Source organism: Elgaria multicarinata, chromosome 21, assembly GCF_023053635.1.
Source record: "Elgaria multicarinata webbii isolate HBS135686 ecotype San Diego chromosome 21, rElgMul1.1.pri, whole genome shotgun sequence".
Classification (NCBI taxonomy): domain Eukaryota; kingdom Metazoa; phylum Chordata; class Lepidosauria; order Squamata; family Anguidae; genus Elgaria; species Elgaria multicarinata.
Genome location: NC_086191.1, coordinates 16511780 through 16523254, shown reverse-complemented (window position 1 = coordinate 16523254; position 11475 = coordinate 16511780). Strand labels below are relative to the sequence as shown.

The 11475-nt window shown below is 54.2% G+C and overlaps 1 protein-coding gene across 1 annotated transcript in view; it reads right to left on the bottom strand.

Annotated features, from left to right (window-relative positions):
- Positions 1-1223: 1223 nt before the first annotated feature.
- Positions 1224-11475, bottom strand: part of PEA15 (proliferation and apoptosis adaptor protein 15) — a 28522-nt gene continuing 18270 nt past the window's right edge. Inside the window, exons 2-4 of the mRNA XM_063145853.1 lie at positions 4781-4954; positions 2454-2609; positions 1224-1340 (exon numbers count right to left, since the gene is read on the bottom strand). Of these exons, the coding sequence (XP_063001923.1) occupies positions 1276-1340; positions 2454-2609; positions 4781-4952 (393 nt within the window). The 5' untranslated portion in view covers positions 4953-4954 and the 3' untranslated portion in view covers positions 1224-1275. The remainder of the gene's footprint in view (positions 1341-2453; positions 2610-4780; positions 4955-11475) is intronic.

Sequence of the window (11475 nt, the reverse complement as noted above, 5' to 3'; positions counted from 1 at the left end):
GTGTGCCTGATCCTTGCCCTCTGTTCGAGCCTCTCCAGCCTCAGTCGCTCTCGCCTGCTGCCATGTCGCTCCCCCGGCCCTCCATCTGCTCAAAGCACCCGGGGGGGGGGGGGAGGCGGAATGAAGCGACACCCTTGCTGTGCTCCATCCTGTCGGAAAAAGGGCTCCGTCTGATCCCTGCCTGTTCAGCCCGGCTGGTTCTGCTGCCCTTTGTAGGCGCTGCATGAAGAGGAGGGCTGACACCCCTTGTGTGAACACTCACAACCCGCCCCCACCCCAGCTGCCCTCATTATGAGCCTTGGGGAAAGTGCATAGCAATGGGCATCCCTGGCAGGGACAGCCGAGGCGCCTGGGCAGCTCCAGCAACACCCAGGAGGGGCGTCCGGAGCGGCCAGCTGCAGAGGGGGCGCTGCTCAGAGTGGGGCTGAGGGGCAGCAGAGCCCCGGGGTCTCCTCCTCCAGTCCCACACCGAGCAGCTCCTGTGCCCCCTCCCTCCTCCAAAAGGGTGTGGGATTCACAGAACGCCCCCCAGGCAGCGCCTCCCCCCCCCCACCACCGGCAACCTAGTAGTAGCAGCTACCCCCCCATCCCCCTAGCTCGCTCCAACACCGGGCTAAGAATGACAAAGTTTCTCTCTCTCTCTCTCTCCCCCCCGCCCCGCAGCACCCTTGTTTGCAGCAGGGGAGTGGGTGGGGTGGAACCCTCCCTCAGTCCCCCGAGGGCACGGCTGCCCCACCTCGCTCCCCTACAAACGGACACCTTCCTGCCGCTTCCAGGACTGGTTCCGTCCCATGTGGGGGTCTCCCGGGGGGGGGGCGTTTCCTGCCCATCCACCTGCTCTCCTCTCCTCTCCCTCTTTCCCACTTCCGCGGCCTTTCCTCCTCCCTCGCTTAACAGGTCCAGGCTCCTGATTCTGGGATGTTCCATTTGGGGGTCTGCCCCTTCCATGTGGGGCTTGGTGGGGCGGTGAGAGCCCTGCGTGCATTGCAACCGTCCTCTAGCTTCCAGGCAGGCAGGCAGGCGGGCGCTCCGCCATCTCTTACGGCTCGTGTATCGGTACCAGACAGTGGCCAAGGTGGGAAAAAGTGGGGAGGGGGAGACGGGGTGGTCGGGGGCTGGGATTAAGACCTGGTTAGTGGTCAGGGCTGCCCCCCACCCCCCCACCCCCACAAGACAGACAAAAGGAAGAGTGCAGTCAGAGGAGGAGAGAAGGGGCAGGTGGTGGTGGCCCTCAGAACTGTGCCCTTCCTCCTCCTCCTCCTCCTCCTCCTCACTTTAAGCTTTTTTGGGTGGCGGCGCCAGTTTGATGATCTCTTCTTCAGAGGGCTGCCGGATTATGTCTGTGGGCAGAAAGAGAAGGGAGAGAGAGCGTCAGGGTCACCTGGCTTCATCCGGCCAAGGGGGGCTCATCGTGTCCAGCGTCCGGCTTGCCAAAGTAGCCCACCCGGTACCCCAGTGGGAGGCCCACAAAGCAGCAGCACTCTCTGGAAGTGGCACTCTGGGGTAGGCTGCCTAGGATAATGGAGGTTCCATGGACCTATCACGGCTAAGGGCAATGAATAGGCCTCTGCCATTGGTCCCCCTTGCAAGCCACCTGAGCCAGGAGGCGGTTCATGCAGGTGGTGGTAGTGAGCCTGAGGTGTGGGCTTTGCATGGTGTGAAGGGGCCCTCCTTCCCTCCCTCCCTCCTCTCTGTCCTGTCCTGAATCTACTGCCCAAGTTCAGTGGGGGACCCCAACTTCTGCAAAGAAGAAATAACAACAACTCTCCTTCCTTCCTTTCCCATTTTCTCTATGCAGTGAAAAGAGTCACAAACCTCTACTGCTCTGGGGCCGCTTGATCAGGGAAGTGAAAGGTTTCCCCCCCCCCCCCAGTCCAGTCACCTTCTTCCACCCCAGGGGAGAAGGGGGGAGAGCAGAAGACACCCACAAGTGGCTCCTTCCACCGCAAAGCAATAGATTCCATCCTTTCTCCTCCCTCTGTTTCCTAATTGTGTGGGTCGGAGACGTTTGGGGTGGCCTTGCTGTTGAACAGTGGATGAATAAAGTGTATTTCTCCCCCTGGCCCCGTTTGCCAGGTACGGATACGCCCAGGGCCTTCAGACCCATTCAGGTTGTCAGAACTGTCCCTCTAAAAAGGGGGAGCACGTTCATCCTCAAGGATGGATGCAAAAGGGTGGGGTGGGGTGGGGTGGGGGCTCTCCTGCTGCAGCTGCAGCTGCGTCCAAATGCTCTTTGCTGACCAAGTCTCTTCAGGAGCTGCTCCTTGCTGCAGATAAGGGGGATATGGGCCCCACCAGGGAGCCATGACTAGTGCTCACTGCCAGCCCTCGCCGCTGCTCTGGGCCTCCAAACAGGTAAAGGCAGGTCGAGGTGGCACTGTGGTGCAGCTGTGGGGGGAAAGAGGGACGCAGCAGGGCCCGCGGGGTGGGGCGGGCCGGGCCGGGCCTCTGACCTTTGTATTTCTTGGCACTGGGGATACGGGTCAGCTTGGTGTCCACTTCGTCCTCCTCCGAGATCTTCAGGACTTGGGTGCGGTACTCCACCACCATGGTGAGCAAGTCAGGGCGACGCGAGATCTCAAAGATGTGCTCGATGTAGGAGAGGTTGTCTGCACGGGGGTGACACAAGGCGGGAGGTGAGAAGGTGTCAGTGCGCACAGAGAGAGAGAGACGCAGGGAAGCGGAGGCAAGTCCCGGGCTGAAACACCCCCCCCCCCCGCCTTCCCCGTCCTTGGAGGCAGAAAGAGTCTGAGCCCTCCGCTTCGTCCTGCTCTTTCCGCTGCCCAAATGCAGACAGGGGCCGGCCCCTCTCCATGCAGGGTGGCCTTCTGTCCAAAACAGCGCCAAGTTAAAAGGGGGTCACTGTTTCAGGCTGGTCATCGGCCTCTTCCACTCCGCATGTGTGAGATTAACCAAGCCTTTGTCCCTCTGTGCATGTCTGTAGCAGGCCGTGCGTGTGTGTGCGCACACACACGCGCATGTGATTCTGCTGCATACCTCAAGGTGTGACTGATGACTGTGAACCTCTCTGGAGGCATGTGACGGTCTTGTGTGGGTGTAGCGTGCCAATGTGAGTCTGTTCGTGATGATGCCGGCGCGTGGGTGGCAGAGCCGGTGCAGAGGTAGGGGTGTGTGTGAGTGTGTAGGTAGGAAGGAGATGAAGAGAATCAACCAACAGCAGGTTGCATTGCCCCGAGAAAACCACTTTCCTTTCAAAAAAACATGTTACATCATTCAACTCCACAGTACCATCTGCAGACTTCTCCTGATCTCCACGGAAAGAAGAGAAAGCCAAGGAAAGGCTCAGCTGTCTTGAGCTCCGTGGGGGTCGCAGCTCAAGACCCTGGAAGGCCACAGTGGGGGATCGCAGCAGATCCCCAGGGGGCTGGGATGGGGGCCCTTGCGCTGGCTCTGGGGGCGAGAGCATCTGAGGGGGCTGTGGAATGAGACGTAGGGGCTTCTTCACCTGCTGCGGGCCTTCAGTGCCTTCCTCTGCCACGCCTGGAGCAGCCTCCTCCTCCTCCTCTCTGACGGTCAAACTGCTTCCTACCCCCTTTCAGGCTCAGTACTGTCTCTTCTGAACCCCCAAACGTGCTTCCATAAGGGACACTGCAGAGTTGATTGAGCCCCCCCCCCCCCAAAAAAAGAAGAGATGTGGCCACGGAGGCAGAGGGAGCAGCGGCTCTCGGTCGGTTCCCCCGCACAGCTTACTTGGGGAACACAACTCCTGCACTTGCTCACCGCAAGATCCCCCACTCGTGCCCCACAAACTCTTTCCATCTGGCAGAGATGACCGTTGCCCCCTCCTCTCCCGCTGCCTGCCTCTTGAGGACGAGAAGGAGCGAGCGGAGCTGTCGATCTGGACGTGCCGAGCGCTGGAACAGAATCTGAATCCTGGGCAAAGCTGCCTTCGTGGTGTGTGTTTGCTGAGTCATTGCCTCTCCCAGGAGCCCGTCCGTCTGTTCCCCCTGCCTGGAGCTGTCACGGGCCGGCGGGCAGACGGCTCTCCCCGCAGTCCCTGGCCTGCCAGTTCTGAGTCACTCGACTGCTCTCACCTTCCTTCAGAAGGAAGGAAAAGAGGCTGAGGTGGGTCGAAGGCTTTGGCCCTGGGCTTATTTGTAGGCCTGCCTAGGTGCATCAGGTTCCACCACCACCACCACCACCACCGCGGCTTGGCAAGGGTGTCTTTTGTCCCACTGATTCCAAGAGAGAACATCTTGCCTTGGATCAAAGAACAGCAGGCGATCCACTCCGTCTCAAGCTAGCCATTCTACATTTGCACCTCCACACACGAAAAGGTATTGACTCCAGCAGTAAACGAATTCGCTTTGGTATGTAGCCGGTAACGCAGCCAAGACGGAAGTAAAGTCGTTTACTCCAGTGGCCCATGGCAGTGTGGAGCGCCTCGCCTTGAGTCAGTGCCGGCGTACAACCTCCCCCACCACAACGCCGCTACGTGAACGATTCTACGGCAGGACATCGTTCAAGAGGCATTTCTGGGGAAACCAAGCTGGCCGCTGCAACCCCCCCCCCTGCACCCCTCCTTGCTGCGTAGCCCATGTGTAGAAGGGGCCTTTCTCCTGTTTGCCCAGGGAGAGGCCCGGCAGGGGCAGTGATGGGCAGTGCAGCCCCACAGGAGTCGTGTCCCAGGAGGGCCCTTGACCCTGCCCTCACTGCCATGCAACCCTTCAAAGCGCAGGAGGGGTTTGGTTTGGGCAGGGAGGTGGGCTGCTGTGGAAGGGCGCAGAAGGGCCGGGCACAACCTCTCCCTACTTCTCACCTTTGTCTAGTTTCTTGTGCTTCTCGAGAAAGCTGAACCAGTCTTTACTGGTGGTGATTTCCTCGTGCTTCTCGCTGGGGATGTCCTCCTTGCAGGCTGTCTTCAGCTGGTCTAAGTCCTCGTTGGTGATGTTCTCAGCAAGTTCTTCCAGCAGGCTGCTGTACTCTGCCATCTCTGTGTGGGAGGGAGACGGGGTCGGTTAGGGACGCAGACTCAGCTGCCGTGAGGGAGCAAGGCTCCTGGGATGGCCAGCGGTGGAAGCATCCCCTACAGCGGCCGTGCCCAACCTGGCGCCCTCCAGGTGTGCTGGACTGCAATGCCCATCATTCCCAAGAGCCATGGGAGTTGCTGTCCAACACATCTGTAACCCGGGAACCGGCCTTCTAAGCATAAAATATTTCATTTCATTTATTATATTTCTACACTGTTCTCTGGGCAGTTCATAAAAATTACAAATGATTAAGACGCATTATACAAAGTACAAAAAGGAAGGCATGTACCTAAAACCATATAAACAGATAAGCGTACACAGAGACAACATATATCTAAAACAATTTGTTAAACCACCAGCCAAAGACTATTCAAGACCTAATTAAAGTCATTGTATGCTGCCTTCGCTCCAGACCTTTCAAGCAACTCCCCACAACTGCACCAGTTCTCCAGGATACTGTGTACCGGGTGCTGCTGTGGGCTTCGTACGTGAACCGCCCAGAGAGCTTCGGCTATTGGGCGGTATAAAAATGTAAATAAATAAATAAATGTTGTTAAAACAAGAAAAGAATCTTGTAGCATCTTAGAGATGAACACATTTTTTAATGGCATAAACTCATGTGGACTACCGGCTGGAATCTCCCCTCCCTCCCTCCCTCCCTCCCTCTCGGGATCTGATGTGAAGTACTGGATCACCTCTGACAAATATTGCAATGTGGTGCAAGGTTAATATAATAAGAACAACAAAAAAGCAACAATCCCACAACTCGATAGTTGGGATCCTAAAAAGTAACACATGCAGCCATTTTATGGATTGTAACCAGGTTCAGTGCAAGACATTGAAGCAAAGGACACGATGGTCCCCCACCCCACCCCACCCCACCCCACCCCACCCAATACACAACTGGGACTGGCAGATGAACCTTATTCCAACGGTGCTTGGGGTGGCATCGTCCACCAACCTGACGCCATTAAGTTAGCTTAGGGGAAGCAGCATCCCCTATTCCCGATGGCCTTGGGGATTTGCCCGTTCTATTTAAATGTATGGTGCCTGATGTGCCTTTGAGTGTTTTGTATTTAAGAAAATTACACCAACAAGAACAGCGTAGAGCTTAAATGCGTGTTGGGCGCATCGAGGCCTTCGTCTTTCTTCGCTCCACTAGAGAAAAACTCTTCTGCATTCATACAAAAGACAGAGCACGCACACACACACCGTGTGGCTTGTTCACATCCATCGCCTGGTAATGGGGATTAGCGTTTCCCCACTGGAAAATGAGGGCAGTGGGAAATGTAATTCCCAGGCAGAGATATCACCCAGCTTTGTAGGGCTTTCTAGAATCCCTGACATGACTGGGACATGGTGAAATTTGGCCTTGGATTGGAGAGGAGGCGGCTCATCTGTGGATAATGAGAACTTATTACAAAAAGAGGAGGGGGCCGGCGGGGCCAATGCTGTACTGACAGCTGGGTCTCTGCTTCTCTTCAGCAGGCAAAGCGGGAGGGGGGTTGTGCGAGAGAGGGAGGGAGGAGATTAACTTCTAGCGAGTGACACACTAGACCAGGTGTGCAGGCAAGCCTTCAACAGCAGTGTGCACCACGAACATGTTGAACATGTCATCAACAGGTATCATGAAATGTTTGACCCTGCATTTCAGGAGGAGGGAGGGGGTGGTGACCTCTTCCAGGCAGCTTCCTTCCTCCTTGGTTTGTGAGTTCCTAGTTTCATCGGTGCTAGACTGGTCCCAAAGGGAGCTAATAAAAGCCGAAGGGGACACGAAACCCACCCTCCCTAAACTGTGGCTGGTGTGGGTTTCCCCAAGCACCCCTTTCCCTGGTCAGCCCACAGACACGAGCAGGTATTCTGTATGATGGATGGTCAGGAGTCAAGTGTCGGAAGACAGGTGTGTAGTGCAGAAATGACATGGTTTGGGTGGGTGAGTGAGTGTTTCCAAGAGAAGAAGAAGAAGACAGAATCTTAGCATTTTGTGCTCTCATTTTTGGCTATCCAAACTTATTCTTATATGAAAGATTGGGCTGTAGGAGCTGGGGAGGACAATACACAAATGTGTTTATTTTTCTAGGAGGATAAACAGAAATACTCAGATACAAACATATCTTCACACAGACAGAGCCACCAAATTTGTTGCTTCCTTTCTCATTGCTGTTGTTAGTGCCAGTTAATTCTGCTCAAATCCAGTGATTAATTATCCAGGGATTTGGGAAATATAACAGCTGGATTTTCCAGACAGTGTTTGTCAGATTAAGGCAGAAGCTCTCAATCCATTGACCTCAATGCTTGTCTGCTGGTTATTAACGAACGTTTGAGGGTCCTTGTTGTTTTTAAACACTTGCTTAGAGACGCTCTTGTTTAGCAGGTGAAGAAAGATCTGGAGTGGGTGAGAAAATTGGATTCTCACACCTGAAGGGTATATTGCTCCTCCGTGCACGTCGCATCACAGGGAACGAACGCAACTCTGTGAGCTCTCGTACCCCTCACGGACAACCTCACAACCTCTCTCTCACACGACAAGCACAAGTTCTCACCTCCTAAAATGTCACCGCCATCACACTTGTGTGCACAACGAAACACAGGATGATACCATGCTGTGAAACACAACCATGCACGCAAGGGTCTATCCAGGCCAGCGCTCCGTTCACACAGTGGCCAACCAGCTGTCAACCAGGGACCGGCAAAGCAGGACACGGTGCACCATTAATCTCCTACATATCTTCAGAGCCAGAACCTATTCATTAATTAATTCTCTCCTGAGCAATTACACTCATACTAACGGGGAGCATTGCCAACTGGCCATAGAAAAACAAGACTGTCTCAGAATCACAGTTAGAGCTTCGCACACCAGAGAGGGATGTAAACACGGCTGCGAGCGAATTTCCTGCAGATCCAGCTGCTATTAACGGCACAGAGAAGAAGCAGAAGCAGTCAAGAACACGGGTGACCCTAGCGAGCGCGACATCTGACGGTCCTCTTTAGACTCCTGTTGCTCTCCTGCAATCTTTCTCCCCCCCCGCCCCGCCCCCCCCGTCCTGTTTTGGTATTCTCGCTGCTTCCCTAGGAAGAGGAAATTCCTGTTCTTTTCATTTAAGGCAAAACCCAGCCCAGATGGCTGCCCTTCCTGAAACAATGAATCACTGGAGGGGAGAGAAACGCTGGTTCCAGCCAGTTCAAATGATTTCCCCACTATTCCTGCCTCACTTGATGTTGCTTATTTATTCCCTCTCCTTATTGCACTCAGTATTCTGGGCAGCAAGCAGGGCGCCCTAGTGTGGAAACTCAACCCCCCACCCACCCCCACCTTCCTTTCTCTGCTTGTCTGCCCCGTTCATTCAGGCCTTCCCCTTTGGGACCCCTCCGCTCTTTCCAAGGGAGTTTGGGGTGAGTGGGTGGGTGGGGGAGGGTATCTGTTCTCATGCATTCACGCCTTTCACGCCAACTCCCCGGCCCCTTATTTTGTGTTTACTCCTTTTTCTCTTGCTTTCTGTGCCATGGGCATTCAAAACACTGCCCACGCTGGGCTGCTTGCCCGTTTCCCAGGCCTGCTGGGTGGCGCAGGAAGGAAAAGAGGAACAAGCAGCAGATAACGGCGCAAAGGAGTAAGGCCTGGTGTTGCCAACGTACGAGTCAACAAATTGCTGTGGACAGCTCCTGTGCCTTTAACTGGCTTCCAAAACCATCTTTTCATGGCCTAAAGACAGACCACGTCTAAAGGCATGGGAGCCGGGCTTAGGAAACGAACAGGGCAGCTCCAGTCTGGTTCCCGAAGCCACGAGGAAAGAGAATAAATGCGAGGTTTCGCTCATGTCCGTCAATATGCAGCCTCCCTGCGTCTGCTTATTTGACAGGGTGGTTAAGAATAGCTTCTTCCTGCTCCAGCAGTCCTTAAAGGTCTCACATGTGGCGTGGAGGGAGACAGAGAGTGATGTTGTACTTAGGGTTGGGATGAATGGGATCATTGCACACGTACAGCCTGACCTACCTCATAGGGTTGTTGTGAGGAGAAAAGGGCTGGGAACAGGCCATGCATACATGATTAAAATGGCCCAACTGGCCAAAATGTGGGACATTTCCAAGGGGCATTTGTTTGGGGCGGTGCGCCGGATTGGGTGCTCTGATACAGCGAGAACCTCTTGTCCTTATTTACGTCTGATACTTGACAGTTGTTTTTCTGCCCGAAGGCGCTCAGGGCAAGGTGCCACAATTAAAATTCAACACTATCCCACCGCATAATGTTCTTGGAGCGACGGCTGACGCGATGCCAGCTCTGTACCTCATACTGGCATAAAGTCTCCAAATCTCCCCTTTTGGCTCTTGGAATTCTCAATGACATAATTTGTGAGTCTATGAGGAGTTCAGAAATACTGAAGGATTTGTGGCCTAGATTTGTATGGCATATGAGAGAGAGAGAGAGAGAGAGAGAGAGATTTAAGATTTGTGATATTCCTGCGTTTTTTACAAATTAATTTTCTAGGTCAGGTAGTCTTCCGCCTTATGAGACCCACGCCCCACTTTTTAATGCCAACCTGGGGGCGTGGATGGGGGAAGGGGGCCTGTGGGTGGGTTGGGCTATTTGGTACATATGCCCACCTTTTGCTTTTATATATTGTTATTTATTTACAACATTTGCGTACATATCTAGACAGATTCCAGAGTGAACAATAAAATATACAAAACAGAAGTAAAAGACTAAAACACAGTGTTAAAGTAAGTTTCCCTCCAGAAGCATAAAAACATTTTTTCCTGGGACAGTTTCCCTCAGTTTAGGGAATTTTTATAACAAGCAGAAGAGGATGTTTCGTTTTTGAAAAGAGGGCAATTCTTCACACACAAAGAGGGAAGTGTGGAGAAGAGAGCTTCTCCTCCTGGCTCCAACATGGATCCCATCTCTTTTATGCACACAGAGAGAAAGAGATGCGAGGCACCTGAAGGAAATGTTTGCTAGAATGAGGGGGAAGAAAGGCAGATGGGATTTGTTTAAAAGCGGGCAAGTCCTCAGGAAAGCAAGAACCAGGGCCCAGCCGCGGCCCTTTTCAAGATGGCTTCATGCTCTGGTATCTAGAGAATAGTAACTCCAAAAGGAGACGCGGGAGGCTTTTCCCTTTTGAAAAAAGGGCCGGGCCGTTTCTTTGGAAAGGAGCAGCTGCCCGGCTGAAGTGAATTCGGGGTGATTGCTGGAAGGAGTCAGCTGGGCCTGGAGGCGGGGTGGCTGGGAGGGCGTTAGTTGGTTTAATTGGGTTGCAAGCCACCATTTAAAGCGTTGCCGTTTTCTTGGGGACCCAGAAGCGTCTTTGCGCGTCGCGTCGCCGAGTCTCCAACGCGCGTCCTGAGGGGAGGCTGCTTTTCCGCAGCTCGCAGGGCATGGAGCCCAGCCTCGCCGGTCTCTCTCGCCAGGGAAGGGAGCGGAGGGGGGGGTGTTAGAAGGGGGGGGATAAGCTGGGAATTTGCTCTTTCGCGAAGCGGGGGCCGCTTTCCGAGGCCGAGCGCCCGGGTTCTCTCTGCAGAAAGCGGCTCCCCAACGTCCTCTGGGAGACGTTTCCCAGTCCGGCTCCCCTCATGCGTTGCTCTTCGACTTCGCTACTTGTGGAGAGGCTTTTTCTGTCCTTTCTTTTTTTTACTAGGAGGGCGAGGGAAATCTCTCATACCTTGGCAGGAATGTAATATTAATAGGTTAAAATTTTGTTGGTGTTATCTAAGGATGTTTTTAAAACAACACCCAAAGCCTCGCCCGCCCTAAACTCTGAGGAGCAGCGACTCTCCGTAGGCGGAGGGCAAGTTCCCTCTGCTGAGGCTGCGGTGGGACAGCCGCGTGCCTGGGAGGAAGCCGCGTTTGCATTCGCTTCCGAGTAGGCATGTGCAGCAGGGTACATATTGGAGCCGTCTTGCAAGGAGAGGGGCCGGGACAAGCCCCTCGGAGAACCGCCTCTCCTCCTGCGGGAGCTCGTTGCGCGTGGTGGGAGGGGGCCTTGCGCCTTGCCCCCTTCCTCCGTCTTCCTCCTCATCAAGCCTTGAGGAGAGCTCTTGCAGGAGGCTGAGTTGGGCCCCAGGCCTTGAGGAGGGGATGCATTGGCAGGTTTGATCTTGGGGGCTTTTTCTTGCGTTTTCTGTACACGCTTGTTCCAATAGCCTCGTTGCAAGTCTGGATGGGAAGAATGTTCCACAAAAGGGTTTTGCTTTTTTAGTTCATTCACTCATTTTCTTATGCACGTGGAGTGGCGGGCTGTGCCCAATTGAACTGCTGGTGGAGCCTCCCCTGGGTGGAGGCAGAGAAACAGCCAAAGGGGCCGTGATCCTAGCAGCCCAAAGGGTCCTTCTCATTATGGCTTCTTCCTGACATGTTCTTAGGCTCAGAGATTGATCTATCGCTGCAGCCTACACAAAGCAAAGACTTGCAAGTGCGGTGGACTTGTACAAAACTGGCTTTCTCTCCTTTTCTCAAGCAGCAGTCCAGATCTTGTGTGTAGGACAGGGC